Source organism: Sciurus vulgaris (genome assembly GCF_902686455.1).
Source record: "Sciurus vulgaris genome assembly, chromosome: 11".
NCBI classification, from domain to species: Eukaryota; Metazoa; Chordata; class Mammalia; order Rodentia; family Sciuridae; genus Sciurus; species Sciurus vulgaris.
The window spans coordinates 55,561,192-55,576,931 of record NC_136472.1 but is presented as its reverse complement, the minus strand read 5'-3'; the positions used below and the strand labels follow the sequence as shown (position 1 = coordinate 55,576,931).

The 15,740-nt window shown below is 37.4% G+C and overlaps 1 protein-coding gene and 1 pseudogene across 3 annotated transcripts in view; one reads left to right on the top strand and one right to left on the bottom strand.

Moving 5' to 3' along the window:
* Window positions 1-15,740, bottom strand: part of PIK3C2A (phosphatidylinositol-4-phosphate 3-kinase catalytic subunit type 2 alpha) — a 118,134-nt gene that overhangs the window by 70,050 nt on the left and 32,344 nt on the right. For both annotated transcript variants that reach the window (XM_079104230.1, XM_079104231.1), the window contains exon 3: window positions 6,258-6,361. In XM_079104230.1, the coding sequence (XP_078960356.1) occupies window positions 6,258-6,361 (104 nt within the window). The remainder of the gene's footprint in view (window positions 1-6,257; window positions 6,362-15,740) is intronic.
* LOC306640187 (sigma intracellular receptor 2-like) lies at window positions 6,370-9,321 on the top strand (annotated as a pseudogene). Its single transcript has one exon. The product of its transcript is annotated as a sigma intracellular receptor 2-like (transcript).

The following is a 15,740-nucleotide window of genomic DNA, read 5'->3' as shown; positions in this document are numbered from 1 at the left end:
CATAAATTAACTTGGAATAGTAAGCCATCACCTATAGAACAGATAATGTAAACCCCAAATAGATAAAAGGGGATAAATAACTGTAAAGTCATAGACATTGAAGCTAAAGCCCAGTACTCTTACTTTATGACTGGTGAGACTGACTTGCTTAATGATTAAGATCAAACTTAGAGATTGAGATTAAATACAGAGGTCAAGAAAATTCCATATTTGGGTCCTGCCCTCAAAGTCAGCCTGAACCCAGGGAACAAGAGGACTTCTCCAAGGAGCTTTGCAACTCTGGGTCACACAACCTCCTGACCAAGGAGATTGATGAGGCCACTGGAGGAAAAGCCACTCAGTGCACCTACTGCAGAGGAGGGTCATGGAAAAAGGGAGACACCCCTAATGCTTTCAAGGAAAGCCACCTCATCAAGAAGACCCTGCCTAACCAATGGCACTAATGGAGCTAAGAAGCTGCTCTTAAGTTCTCTATGAGTAACCCCTGTGGGAACTCAGCTGACTCTGACAGGAACAGGTCACTTTGACCATCTTGATCTTAAACACCTAGCAAAACAGTTAAAACCAAAATATAGCCATTCTTGGGCATTTAAAAGAAATAATACTTAAATGTAACTTAAGATGTACACTTGTGTTAGCCCACTAGAATAAAGACTAAAAGCTACAAAAGAGAGATTCTTAGGCAAATGTGCCTGATAACTTATCAAGAGAAACTGCCAGAGTCAGAAGTTTCTAGTCAGTTTAAGGCCTATAGACACAGGTAGGCTTAATCTATGTTTGCTAGTATCTCTACTAAATGTTGTGTTTACATTCCTGATAACGTAGACAATGTTAAAGCTCCCAAATAAAGGCCTTGTCCTCTCCAGCCTTTGCTAGGTCTTGTTATGGGAACAACTTCTCAGTTCTTTCACCCCCTGGTGAGGAATTATTGACTTCTGTCATCTTTATGATATGCATTGGCATGTTCCAGATTCTGCAACATTTATATTGTATCAATCTCATTTCAGTACTCCTGTCTTTTTGTTCTTCTCTCATAGAAGCACCCATCCCCAGATGCCTTTACGACCTGCTCTCCCCCAACCAGACTTCTACCATGAACCCCTCAATTGACCCGATTTCTAAAAAAGGAAACTCCAAACTGCTTGCCCCAGGCTGCCCCCTTCCAGCTCGAAGAAGCCAGATCAGTCATCACCCCTTTTCCCTACAGCAGTGAAGGAGTTCCTAGAATTAGAAGGGTAAATGAAGTCAGAATTGGGGACAGGCAGCTAGTGTAGAAATAGGGGATCAGTCAAATCAAGGAAATGAAGTCCATGAAAATCATCTGCCTTTGGAAGTCTGGAAGTAGAATGGACTTTTTACATCTCACCTACAAAACCAACCCCAGTCACTTAGAAAGGATGGAAAGAGAAGGCTTCAAAAAGAACTGGAGAGCAAAGGATTTTCTTATAAAAAAAGAAATGAGGGAATGTAATGTATAAAGCTGCTCCCCCGCACACCAGGTACAGCCCATTTTGCCCGCCTCCCAACCACTTGTCAATCTGTGAACATCCTAGCTAGCTATTGGTTCATCAGTCAGCTTGCAAGTATCCTTCTCCCATATTGGTCCCCTGTTAGCCTGGCAGAATTCAACTGTTTTAATGTAGCTACCCCATCATCTTTCTTCCATTCTTGTCTGTCCTACACACTTTTCTCTATCCTCCTGGCTTTCCATTCTCTCTAGCGCGCGCCCTTTCTTTTCCTTTCTCTTTTCCTCTCATTTTCTCTCTTACCCTGTAGGGAGACACTGTTTGCTTAATAAATTCCCTTATGTGATTTCCCGTGTCCAGCATGGTTCCGTGGAAATTCCTTACATCTATTTTCTCTCGTCATTCCTCATAATCATCACATCCCACATCTTTTCTACATTCACCCTGTTCATTTTTTTGAAATTGCAAACCCTTTTGTAAATTTGCTGTTTTAACTGTTGGCAATTGCTTATCATACCATTTCTATTTATTGTGCCTATTAACATTGTAGATATCATAGTAGGAACTGTTTAGTTTAATGCTATATAGTTTGTATTGGTTGTTGTTATTATTTGTCTCTCCCTAAACTGTGAGGTACCAGAAACATTCTGATTCAACTGATCTGCATGGTAAAAAACAAAGGAGTAAAATCAGAAAGAAAAGTACAGGAAGCAAAAGATCACTTCAATAAAGAGACAGAGATTCTGAAAAAGAACCAAACAGAAATCCTTGATATGAAGGAATCAATAAACCAAATTTAAAACTCAATGGAAAACATCTTCAACAGACTAGACCACCAGGAAAATACAATTTCAGGCAATGAAAACAAAATATATAATCTTAAAAACAAAGTTGACCATGGAGAAAAGATGTTAAGAGGCCATGAACAGAATTTTCAAGAAATATTGGATAACCTGAAAAGGCCAAATTTAAGATTCACCAGGATAGATGAAGGTTCTAAAATACAAACTAAAGAAATGTACAAGTTTTTCAATGAATTAAAATCTGAAAAATTTCCCAAACCTTAAGAATAAAATGGAAAATCAAATACAGGAGCTTACAGGACTCCAAATATACAAAATTACAACAGACCCACCTCAAGGTACATTATCATGAAAATGCCTAACATACAGAATAATACAATTTTAAAAGCTACTAGAGAAAATGGGCAGGTCACATAGAGGTAAACCAATTCTGATTTCAATTGATTTCTCAACTCAAACCCTATAAGTTAGGAGGTCCTGGGATAATATATACCAAGCAATGAAAGAAAATTGATGCCAGTCAAGAATACTGTGCCCAGCAAAATTAAGCTTCAGAAGATGAACAAAAGTAAAAATAATTCACAACCAGAAATCCTGTACTACAAAATATACTCAATAAAATATTTAATGAAGAAATGAAAAATAAAAATGAAAACCAGCATAAGGAGAACTACACAAGAAGAACAGTCAATCAAAGGAGACACTAATTCAAATTAAAAACTAGAAATAAATCAAAATGACAGGGAATAAAAATCATCTCTCAATAATAACATTTAATATAAATGGCCTAAACTCATCAATCAAAAGACATGACTGGCAGACTGGATTAAAAAACAAGACCCAAGAATATGCTATCTCCAAAAGACTTGCAAATCACATACAAAAACATATTAAAAGATAGTGCACCATGATCAAGTGTGTTCATCCCAGGGAAGCAAGGTTGGTGCAGCATCCAAATATCAATAAATATAATTCATCACATCAATAGATTAAATACAAGAATCACATGACTATCTCAAAAGATGAAGAAAAAGCATTTGATCAAAAATATAGCATCCATTCATGTTCAAAATACTAGAAAACTAGGGATAGTAGGAACATACCTCAACATTGGAAAAGACAAATATGTTAAACCCAAGGCCAGTATCATTCTAAATGGAGAAACAGTGAAAGCATCCCAAGAAGTGGGAACAAGACACTTTTACCACTTCTACTCAACAGTCCTTGAAACTCTGGTCACAGCAATTACTTAGAAGAAAGAAATTAAAGGAAAACAAACAAACTCAAACTATCCCTATTTGCTGATGACATGATTTTATTTTTAGAAGAATCAAAAACTCCAGCAGAAAACTTCTAGTACTCATAAATGAATTCAGCAAAGAAGCAGGATAAAAAATTAACACCCATAAAATCAATTGCATTCCTATAAATCAGTAATGAATCAGCTGCAAGAGAAATTAGGAAAACTATCCCATTAACAATAGCCTCAAAAAAAAAAAAAATTGGGGAATCAATCTAACAAGAGGTGAAAGGCCTCTTCAGTGAAAACTACAAAACACAGAAGAAATTAAAGAAGCTGTGATTGGAGGGAGGGCAAGAGCCGGGGAGGAGGAGGGGAGGAAAGGGACCCTATTGCTGTGGTGAGCCAATGAGTGCACACTAGGAGAGGGTTCAGCTGTACCACCCAGCATGTGGGGTGGGAGCAGTGCGTGGAGGGAGCGGGACAAGGCATGAACCCCGTGGGGCCGCCAGGAGCTGGGGTCAGCGCTGGGGGTCTGCGCCTTGCCCTGAATGTCCTGTGGAGGGCAGGTGAGGCAGAGACTCTGCTTTGGTTTTTCACACCACGTGGCTCCGACCGGCAGGATTAAGCTCAATCAAGATGACAACCTCCTAAAAGACTTCAGGGCAGAACCTATGGGGGGAAAGCCAGTGGGGATCCTGGCTGGGATTGGTGAAGTTCCAGGCAAGAAGCTGGAGGAAAGGGGCTTTGACAAGGCAGATGTCATCCTTGGTCAGTTTCTGGTGCTAAAGAAAGATCAAGACCTCTTCTGGGAATGGCTGAAGGTCACATATGGCACCAATGCCAAGCAGGCCCAGGACTGCTTTGGGTGCCTTCCAGAACGGTGTGAAGCCTTCTGGTGATGTTCTTTGGAGAGCCCTCAATCCCCAGCCCCATTATCAAGTTAAGTTAGTTCAAGCTGGGTTTCTAGCACTTGTAACACAAGTTCTGACAAATATATTGATATAAGAAAATACGCTTAGCCAGAGGCAAAGGAGACCTAACTTTGTACTGACTACAGGAGAAAAATCTTTGTTAGGATACTTCTAGGAGGCTAAATTTTCTCATCTACAAAGAATGCAATATTGGACAGATTTATGATCAAGAGTCCAGTAGAGTGGCACATGCCTATAATCCCAGCTATAAGGCTGAGGCAGGCGGATCACAAATTCAAAGGTAGTGATTTTGCAAGACTGTCCCAAAATAAAGAATAAAAAGGGCTGGGGATGTAGTTCAGTGATTAATTGCCCCTGGATTCTGTTAGGGCAGTTCAGGGCAGCCGGATGGGGACAGGGCAACAAACAGCTTGCACATGCGCATAAAAACAGGGTAGCCAGCGTATGTCCAAAAGAGCAACCAGTCAGGCGCTGACAAATGACCCCAGCCAATCCCTGGAGGATACCGAGTCCTCAAGCTTCCCCTCCCCACCCCAAACCCCAACCCCAGGTTGTAAAAATACCGCCCCATTAGGGCCATGTGCAACTTCTCAGGCCCAGCCCCCTGGTGGACCTGTGAACCTGCTAGCTTGAGCTGTCCAAATAAAGTTTTTCTTTTTGATTCACATCTCGCCTGTTTCTGTGGTTACCATCGTCTGATCGGGTTACCCCAGTCTGACCTTACAGATTCAATCCCCAGGATCACCAAAAAAAGAGAGAGAGAGAAAATATTTTTGAATTGCCTTTTTTTTTTTTTTTTTTTTTTTGTGGTAGTAACTGGGGATTGAAGCCAGGTCTTCACACATGCTAGACAACAAACCTACCACTGGGCTACATCCGCAGACTTTTTATTCTTTTTCAATTTGTTTTGTTTTTAGTTGTAAATGGACACAATTCCTTATTTATGTGGTGCTGAGGATTGAACCCAGTGTCTCACGCATGTGAGGCAAGTGCTGTACCACTAAGGTACAACCCCAGCCTTATTTTTTATTTTGAGACATTGTCTCACGAAGTTGCCCAGACTGGCCTTCAACTTGTGATCCTCTTGCCTCAGCCTTCCCACTAGCTGGGATTACAAGTGTATGCCACCATGACTCTCAGAATTGCATTTTTCTAATCTTCAGAAAATATATTTGTCCTTCTAATCTTGCCTGTTATAAATAAATAACACTACCTCTTAAGTAGGATAGTATTTTGTATGCTAGAAAGTTTATGGGAAAATTAAATCTCTCTTAGAACAAAAGTAGGCACTTCTAAGTGTACCAAAATTTATGTGTAAGCCATAGTTTCGCTAGTTAAGAGAGTATCAGAAATTTACTCGTGGGGCTGTGAGTATAGCTCAGTGGTAGAGTACTTGCCGACATAAGGCTTCAGGTCTGATCCTTAGCACCACAATTTAAAAAGGAGAAGAGGAAGGGAAGGATGGAAAAGAATGGAAGAAGAAGGAAGAAATTACCCAAACTTCAATTTTTCTTCTAAACATTCAGAAATCTTGGGCTGGGAATACAGCTCTGTGTTAGAGAGCTTCCCTAATGTAAGGCCATGGGTTCGATCCTGGCACCGCGAAAAATAAAAAGCAGAAATCTAACAAGTAAAGATATAGGTTCGCCCGTACTTAGTGGAAATACATCAATCATCTGACAAACTCAAAACTTTAGCCAGATGAAGAATATAATTGCTAAAATTTTAGAATTATTAGCACTAAGCTGGTTCTCAAGTTATTTTTTTAAATGAACATTTAAAGTATTTGTGATTTACAAAGAAAAGTCCTTACTTTGAAATGGATTGACAAAAAGCTGCCACCTCCTCATTCTGTACTTCAATTTCTTGTAGAAGTGAACTTCCAGTTGGCAAACTAGTGGTCCCATTTGGGTCTTTCTGTAATTAAAAAAGTGTTTTTATTTTAAAAGTGAAAGATCTCTAAAAGCTATACAGTAGCATAGCACAAACATTTTTATGAAAATATACACAACTTATAGAGGTAAAATAAATCAGCAGCATAAAGTTTTAAATTATGGATTCATATCGTTGTAAAAGCAGTACTAAGTAAGTTCATTGGTTTTACTTGTTCAAGAGTAGAAACGTGCTGTACTGATTAGTAAAAATGGAATGCTAAAGATCTTTTTTCTCAAAGTGTTCCTGACATGAACACTTCAGTAAATTAACAGCAAAATGAAATTAAAGGACTACCTTCGGTTTTAAGACAATGAAGAGATCAAACCTAGTAGGGTCTCCACTAATACACCAGGAATTCTGTATATTTAACTTAGGAACCAATTCCAAGAGAATGAGTTTTAGAAGCAAATGAATGGGAATTTTCTATATTAATAAAATTATATAAACATCCTGACAGCCCTTCAAAAGTTAAGGCAAAATTTGTTTGCAATGTTTAGGGAGATCAATTTATCACTCAAAAATAGCCAAACAGGAGAATCCATTTAAAGGTGTTTTTATGCCACATAAAAATACTTGTTTTGGCACAAATTTCAAGGGTAGATTTCCTTTAAAACTAAAATACAAACATTCTCACTTCAAAATGAAATTAATGCACAAGGGCCTTGGTTTGAATCCCCAGCGCCTCAGAGGGGGAAAAAAAAAATGAAATGAAAAGAACAAAATGTATAAATTTCAAGAGTTGTAATAGATTTCAACATCCCTAACACACAAGAAGACTGATTAAACTGAAAACTTTAGCAATGATTCCTTTAAAAGGTGGCAGGGTCCTTTCTGCTAGAACACGATATGCACATTTTTTGGGGAAAAAATAAAAATCTAGAGTTTTACAAAAATCACAACTGAAAATAAAATGGCTCCTGGGACAAAAAGATAGTTAAGAAAGACTACTCAAAATCAGTGTAACTGTGCAACCAAAGCCCTAACTAAAACTAGCACACTTAAATGTTCACTTGTATTTATACCTAGTGTTATGGTTTTCAATGTTTTCAGGCCTAAAACTCCAAATCTCGTGCACTACTGGTGTGATTCTGCACCATGTACAGCCAGAAGAATGACAAGTTGTGCTCCATTTGTGTACAATGTGCCAAAATGCATTCTACTGTCGTGTATAACTAATTAGAATGATTTTTTTTTTAAAAGAGTATAACATAGACTAAGAGTGCTTGCCTAGGATGAGAGAGCCCCTTGGTTCAATTCCCAGTTACTTACACACACACACACACACACACAAAAGAAGTATAATATAGGATATAGACTTCTTTAATCAAACAAACAAAAAAGCTCATAATTCAAAGGGAAGTATCTTCATAGCTTCTTTGTCTGCATCCACAGTTTCAGCAGACAGTTCAACACTGTACAATGCAGTATCACTCTTGAAGTCACTAAAAAAGGACACTTCTGCAGGATTTCCAGTGTTTTTCTTAACATCTTCCTATACTGTTAAAACTTTCTCTTGAATTTCTCTTAATTGCTTCAAAACGTTAATATGCTGGGAAAGATTACGTATGAACTAATGCTACTTCCTTATTATACTGGCATCTGGGATGACCAATCACATATTTATAGAAACAAGAATGATAGCAAACAAGACTATACTAAACAATGGGATTTGGTATTTCCTAGAAGATCCTCTTGATCTGATATTCCAAGCCTGCAACAATTTAATCCAATCTTATCTCTTAGAACTTCCCAATTTCTATGTTCCAGTTAGTTTGAACAATATCCTGTTTCGACAAAACACAAATGGAACTTATCCTGTCTAGTAACCTTTCTCTTTGTCTGAAATGTTTTCCTCTTAATCTACCCTCACTTTATGTCAATTTTTAAAGGGGGAAGGGCAATACTGGGGATTGATGAAAAGGGCGCTCTACCACTGAACTTCCTCCCCAACCCCTTTTAAAAAATTTTTTTTAATTAATATATTTATTTGCAGTACTGGAGATCAAACTTAAGAGATATTTTACCATGGAGCTATATCCCCAGCTATTTTTAAAATTTTTTAGACAGGGTCTTAGGTAAGTTGCCCAGACTATCCTCGAACTTTTTATCCTACTTTAGCCTTCTGAGTTATGGATTACAGGCGTGCACTATTGCACCTGGCCCAATACTACTTATTTCAAAGATAGATTCTGACTTTCCTTGGGGTACTTTTAGTTTTTTTTGTTTTGTTTTTTCAAATCAAAAATTTGTCATCTTCCCACGACAGTTGGTCCAGTTAAAGACGACCTCAGCTCCTCCCCACCTGACTGCAGTATGGGGACTGTGATTGTCAGGTACAGCCCTGACTTGCTGCTGGGCCTCTACTTCCTCTCCTATATCCCCAACACTCTGTCTGTGGACCTGCAGGTGGTGCTGCCAAGAGAATTCTACTGGGTTGAGTTTAGAAACCTGCTGAGTTGGTATTATAAAGATTACAAATACCCTCTGATGCAGAGTACCCCAGTGTGGTTTAACTCCTTCGTGTTTTATGAGCTTTTATTTCAGCGGCCTTTCTTTCCTGTTGCAACATATGCCTTCTTCAAAGGAAATTGCAAGTGGATCTGCATCCCCGAAATCATTTACTCAGTTCACACCCTAACAACTTTAATTCCAATTCTCTCCATATTTCTATTTGAGGATTTCTCCAAAGTCAGTGGTTTCAAAGGAAAAGGTCCTGAGACTTTCCATGAATGAATAACCCTCACAGGCATCTATGCCCCCTTCTTTCTCATCCCCCTCATACTTCTGATTCTCATGTTTTAGAATCCCTACTACAAGGAGAAAAGAAAGAAAAATGAGGGAACAACCACTGACCAAGGGAAGAGACACTCACAGGGCACTTGCCTTTCTGACCCAATCCAAGAGAAACTGCTCTAGGCAAAGAAAAAAAAAAAAGGGGGGGGGGGTGGTTTAAGTTCTTTATATATTCTGGAGACTAATGCTTTACGTGGATGCAAGGTTGGTTCAACATACAGAAATCAATAAGCACAATTCACATAAAGGATATGTAAAGAACTCAAATAATTTAACACCAAAAAACAAAACAAAAACAAATACAAATAATCCAATCAACATGGGGCTAAGGAACTGAACAGATACTTCAAAGAAGAAATACGATTGGTCAAAAAATATATGAAGAAATGTTTGACATCACTAGCAATTAGAGAAATGCAAATTAAAACTACACTGAGATTTCATCTCATGTCAGAATGGCAATTACCAAGAATACAAGTAATAATGTTGGCGAGGATAAGGAGGAAAAGGTACACTCATATATTGCTGGTGGGACTGCAAATTGGTGCAACCACTCTGGAAAGCTGTATAAAGATTCCTCAGAAAGCTTGGATTGGACCCACCATTTGATCCAGTTATTCCACTCCTTGGTTTATACCCAAAGGACTTAAAATCAGCATACCACAGTGACACAGCCACATCAATAGTCAGTTCAATTCACAATAGCTAAGCTATGGAACCAACCTACGTGCCTTTTAACTGTTGAATGGATAAATAAAACATACATATACACAATGGAATATTATTCAGCCATAAAGAAGAATGAAATTAAGGCATTTGCTAGTAAATGGATGGAACTGGAGACTATCATGTTAAGTGAAATAAGTCAACCCCCCCAAATCAAAGGCCAATGTTCTCTTTGATATGTGGATTTTGACTCACAATAGGCAGAAGGGAGGGAGGAGTGGAGATTCACAGATTGGGAGTGGGGAGGGAGTGGGGGAAAGTAAGGTGAGATGGGAATGGGAAAGACAATAGAATGAATCAGGCATAACTTTCCTATGTTCATATATGAATACATGACCAGCATAACTCCATCATGTACAACCACAAGAATGGGAAGTTACACTCCATGTATGTATGAAAAATACATTCTATTGTCAGGTATAACTAAAAAAACCCAAATTTTAAAAATTGTATTTTTTTGCAGTGCCTTTCATGAATTTGGTACTTCCTTTTAGGTTATAAGTTTTGATTGTCAATGACAGAAATACATTATAATAACCAACAAGTCATTCATCAAGGTAACAAAAGAATATGAAAAGTTAACTCAAATGTTCTACCCACAAAGAGTAAAATATAGCTGGACTGCCAATTATTTCATCCCCAATATTAACAAGATTTTGGATATTTTTTTCTCCACTCTTTCTGGAACAATAAAAAAATTTTATGTCTACTCCTCAAGTCAAGCCTACACTTCACCCCCCAACTCCACATAAGCAACCATAAACATAAACTCATCTTTTTTCTTCATTAATCCTGCAGATTTTCTTATGTGGCACTCAGGGCTTCCTATTTTGTACTGCATTTATATACACATCTTGTCCTCTTCCAGCTCAAGATATTTAAAGGTGAGGTGTTATGGTGTGGATGTGAGATGTCCCCCAAAAGCTCATGTGTAAGACAATGCAAGAAGGTTCAGAGGAGAAATGATTGGGTTATAAGAATCCTATCCCCTGATGGGATTAACTGAGTAGTACTGAAGGCAGTTAAGAGCGTGGCTGGAGGAGGTAGGTTCCCTAGGATGTGCCTTTGGGGTATTATGTATCTATGTATTTGTTTTCTGGTACCCGGGATTGAACACAGGGGTCCTTAACCACCCAATCACATTTCCAGCCCTTTTTAAAAATATTTCATTTAGAGACAGGGTCTCCCAAAGTTGCTCAGGCCTTGCTAAATTGCTCAGGCTGGCTTTAACTGACAATTCTTTGCCTCAGCCCCCTGAGTCTCTGGGATTACAGGCAAGCAACACCACACCCAGCTGGAGTATATATTTTCTATTTGGCAAGTGCACTCTCTCTCTTTGCTGTCTGATCGTCATGTGAGCTGCTTCCCTCTGCCACACTCTTCCACCATGATATTCTGCCTCACCTCAAACACTGAGGAATGGACTGTGACCATTGAAACCATAAGGCCCCTAATAAATTTTTCCTCCTGTACAATTGTTCTGGTTAGGTCTTTTAGTCATAGCAGCAAAAAAAAAGCAGACTAAAACATGAGGTCTGGTTGGGAGCGGGGCAAGAATGGAGGAAGGAGGGACTGTAGAGAGGGAAAAGAGGGGTGGTAGGGGTGGGGGAGAAGGAAAAAAATAACAGAATGAATCAAAAACTATCACCCTAGGTAAAATGTATGATTACACAAATGGTATGACTCTACTTCATGTACAGAGAAACAAGATGTATCCCATTTGTTTACAATAAAATAAATTAAAAAAAAAAACATGAGGTCTGCAAATTATTAATATTTGCAATACACTACATTTCCTCAAATATGTCAAAGGAATGAAAGAGATATAAATTAATCAATAAAATACTGCTAATTTAAGGAACAAAGAATGAAGACATTTGAAAGGGAAGATATTAAGTTTTCTAGTAAATGGGTTGTGTCTAGAAATTCATGTAGGTCATAATGTAAAAATGTTCTATTCCAGAAACATTCTATTCTAGAAACTCTTTGCAGAGCTAGAAACACAGATTTGGGGTTTCTATAATTTTCGGTAGGAAAATTTCTCTCTCTGCTAATTGCTGTCAGCATTCATCAGAAACACTGCAACAGTAACATCTCAGTCAAATGGGATTTGGGACTAAGTTCCAACAACAGGGATAGTCTCTTTATGATGTTGGGGGGCTGTACCTGGTAGGCAAAGAACTGGTATCTCTAAGAGAGATTTAGCTTGATTGTAAGACTGTAAGGAATTAACTCATGCCATTATGGAACTGACAAGTTTTAAGATTAGTAGTTAGCAAACTAGAGACACAGGAGACAAAAGGTGCACTTCTGAGTCTAAGGCAGAAAGAAAACAAACAAAAAAATTATGTCCTAGCTTGAAAGTGGTCTGATGGGCAGAGTTCTAACTTACTCTTTGGGTCCTCAAGAGATTGTATAGAGCTTACCTACATTAGACTGGCAATATGCCCTACCCAGTATACCAACTCAAAGACTAATCTCATCCAGAAACACCCTCATAGATATCCCCAGAATAATGTCTGGTCAAATGTCCAAGGTCTACTCAAGTTGACACATAAAATTAACCATCACAGCATATCAATCATAGAGAGCCAAGGAATCATATCACTCTAAGTGTCTAGATCAGTAGCTTTTAATCTAAGTACTTCATGGGAGAACAATCTATCTGTTTTTAATGATAACCAAGACAAAACTTTTGGGGGGGAATACCTATGTTGGAAGGCTAGACAAAAGAAAATGAGTCAAAAGATCACAGTAGGAAAACTAGGAAGTATATTTATAACTAGGAAGTAGATGGTCATTGAATGGGAAACTAGTATTCATTTTACCAGAAAGAAGTTTCTCTAACACGATGGGGTCAAGAGGATAGCAAGGGACTAATTAGAAAGGCAGTTAAGCACAAATTTCTCTTTAAAGAGTAATAACTTTGGGGAAAACAGGAACAAATGCAATAAAAAGGATTAGGCTTTAAAAATGGGAAGGAATCTCTTCCCTCTGAACCAGAAAAAAAGAGGGAAATTTGAAGTGGAGGAGTTAACATAACTTCAGTTAAAATAAATACATAAGAGAGAGTGTGTGTGTGTATATACACACATATATTATCTATACTGATGAGGTGGTAGAGGTAGGTATGGGGATTTAAGGAAAGTCATAAAGTTTTAAAATAATTCACAAAATATTTATCAATATATTCTGTGATAAAAAAGCAGTTATAAGAGTACTATACAGGAAAGCTTCATGCCTATAAGAGTTTTAAGGTTTGTGTCATATTACTCAGAAATTAGATGGAACAAAGCACCAAATTTTCAAAAAATGTACTGTAAACATTAAGTATATCAATTACTATTTAGAACAAAGTTGGTTACGGCTTATATGGATTTTTAAAAATCTTCCAGAGACACTTAAGTGAATTTTTCAAACACAACTAGACGATAAAAATCATATTTTATCTTTTTTTCTTTAAAATTAATGATACACATTCTGCCAGAGGGAATATAAATGCCTATACTATTAATACAATTAACTTTTAAAAGAGCCAAAATCCATAGAATTTTGCAAAAGCACTTTTATGAAAATTTGATCCATTATAAAATCTTTGAAATCTGATCAAAGTAGCTAAATTCATAGCTATTAAACTAAAAGTCTAATTTAAACTTAAATTACCAAAAGACAGTTTTAAGTATTGTTTCTTCTTGTGTTGGTCACAAAATATTTGAACTAAAGTATTTAGATTATTAGTAACGAAACAAAAGGAAACAGGAAGTAAGCTTGCTGAGTGAGAAGAAAAATACCCTTTTGAATTTTTACCACAAAGCATATTTCTGACAGGAAATGAACATGTTAAGTACATAAAGTAATTATAAAAAATAGGCATTGTAATATTACTTCCCGACAAAAAAAGTATGAACTTCAGGGAAAAGTTTGTACATGGAGGGGATAAATAATGTGTGAAAAATTAATAGTTCTGTGACAATGAATTCTGCAACAGACTTCCTGAATCAGTTCTATTATTAATGTTCCTTTACCTCTCCCTTTTGATCTATATCAAACCCAACTTTTCTTCTTATACACAAAATGAAATCTTAATATTAATAAAAAGGCTTAGAACTTCTCTTTAACATAAACATCCTTTCTTAACAGGTACATACCAAACATCTGATTGAATGACTCTAATATTTGTGTTTATAACCTGAGAGCAACCTTTATGAAATGGATGTTGATAAGTTCCTTTGTAGATATTTAACCACCAAACCTGCCTCCTTGAATTTTCTTCTCCATTATCCTTGTCCTGCTTTTTTTAAGACACTGAATTTTTAACTCACAGGGAAAAATAATACAAATAGAATTTGCTTTATTTTTAAGCTTTACTATAAAATGTATTTTAACTTTCAGCACCTGCTACCACTTGTCTTGATTAAAATCTAGCACAAGACAGGTGAGCAGTGGCACAGCCTGTAATTCTGACTACTCTGGAGGCTCAGACAGGAGGATCAAAAGTTCAAGGCCAGCCTCAGCAACTTAATGAGCCCCTGTTAAAATGAAAAAGGGTTGGGGTGCCTCAACTCAAGTGGTTGAGTGCCCATAGGTTCAATCCCTAGTACCAGGCTCCTCCTGCCCCCAGAATATATACAACACCAACGGTTATCTAATGTAGCACAAATATACTTAATATATTGAAAATTTTAGTATCCCAGTATTTCATTCTGTCTTATAGGAACATAGTGACTTTCAGGTATTTTGCTCCCTGAATTGGTTTGAAAACCTACATCTAAAATACAGAACAAAACAAATATTCGCTTCCTCTTTTAAATGGCAACTTTCCAAAATTTAATTATTAAACTCAAAAAGGACCTCAGAAATCATCTGGTCTAACCAACTGTTTTATAAAAAAAGAAACTCAGATCCAGAAAGTGACTTTCATTCAATTAATATACTCTTCTTTAGGCAAAAAGTCTGCATAACTTCTAGATTCTGAATACTGTAGTCTTCCCTTATTAAAACACACTGATGACCTCTCTTAGAATGTAGTGCTCATCACTAATTTCCAGAATATATAAAGAACTCAAAAAACTCTACACCAAGAATACAAATAACCCAAACAACAAATGGGTTAAGGAAATGAACAGACACTTCACAGAAGATGTACAAGCAATCAACAGATATATGAAAAAATGTTCAACGTCTTTAGTAATAAGAGAAATGCAAATCAAAACTACACTAAGATTCCATCTCACCCCAATTAGAATGGCGATTATCAAGAATACAAGCAACAATAAGTGTTGGAGAGGATGTGGGGAAAAAGGTACACTCATACATTGCTGGTGGGACTGCAAATTAGTGCAGCCACTCTGAAAAGCAGTGTGAAGATTCCTTAGAAAACTTGGAATGGACCTACCATTTGACCCAGCTATCCCACTCCTCGGCCTATACCCAAAGGACTTAAAATCAGCACACTACAGAGATACAGCCACATCAACGTTCATAGCGGCTCAATTCACAATAGCCAGACTATGGAACCAACCTAGATGCCCTTCAATTGATGAATGGATAAGGAAACTGTGGTATATATATATACAATGGAATATTACTCAGCTATAAAGAATAATAAAATTATGGCATTTGCAGGCAAATGGATGAAATGGGAGAATATCATGCTAAGTGAGATAAGCCAATCTCAAAAATCCAAAAGAGGAATGATCTCACTGATAAGCGGATGATGACACTTAATGGGGGGTGGGAGTGGGACAAGAATGGAGGAAGGAGGGACTGTATAGAGGGAAAAGAGAGGTGGGAGGGGTGGGGGGGAAGGAAAAAAATAACGGAATGAATCAAACATCATTAC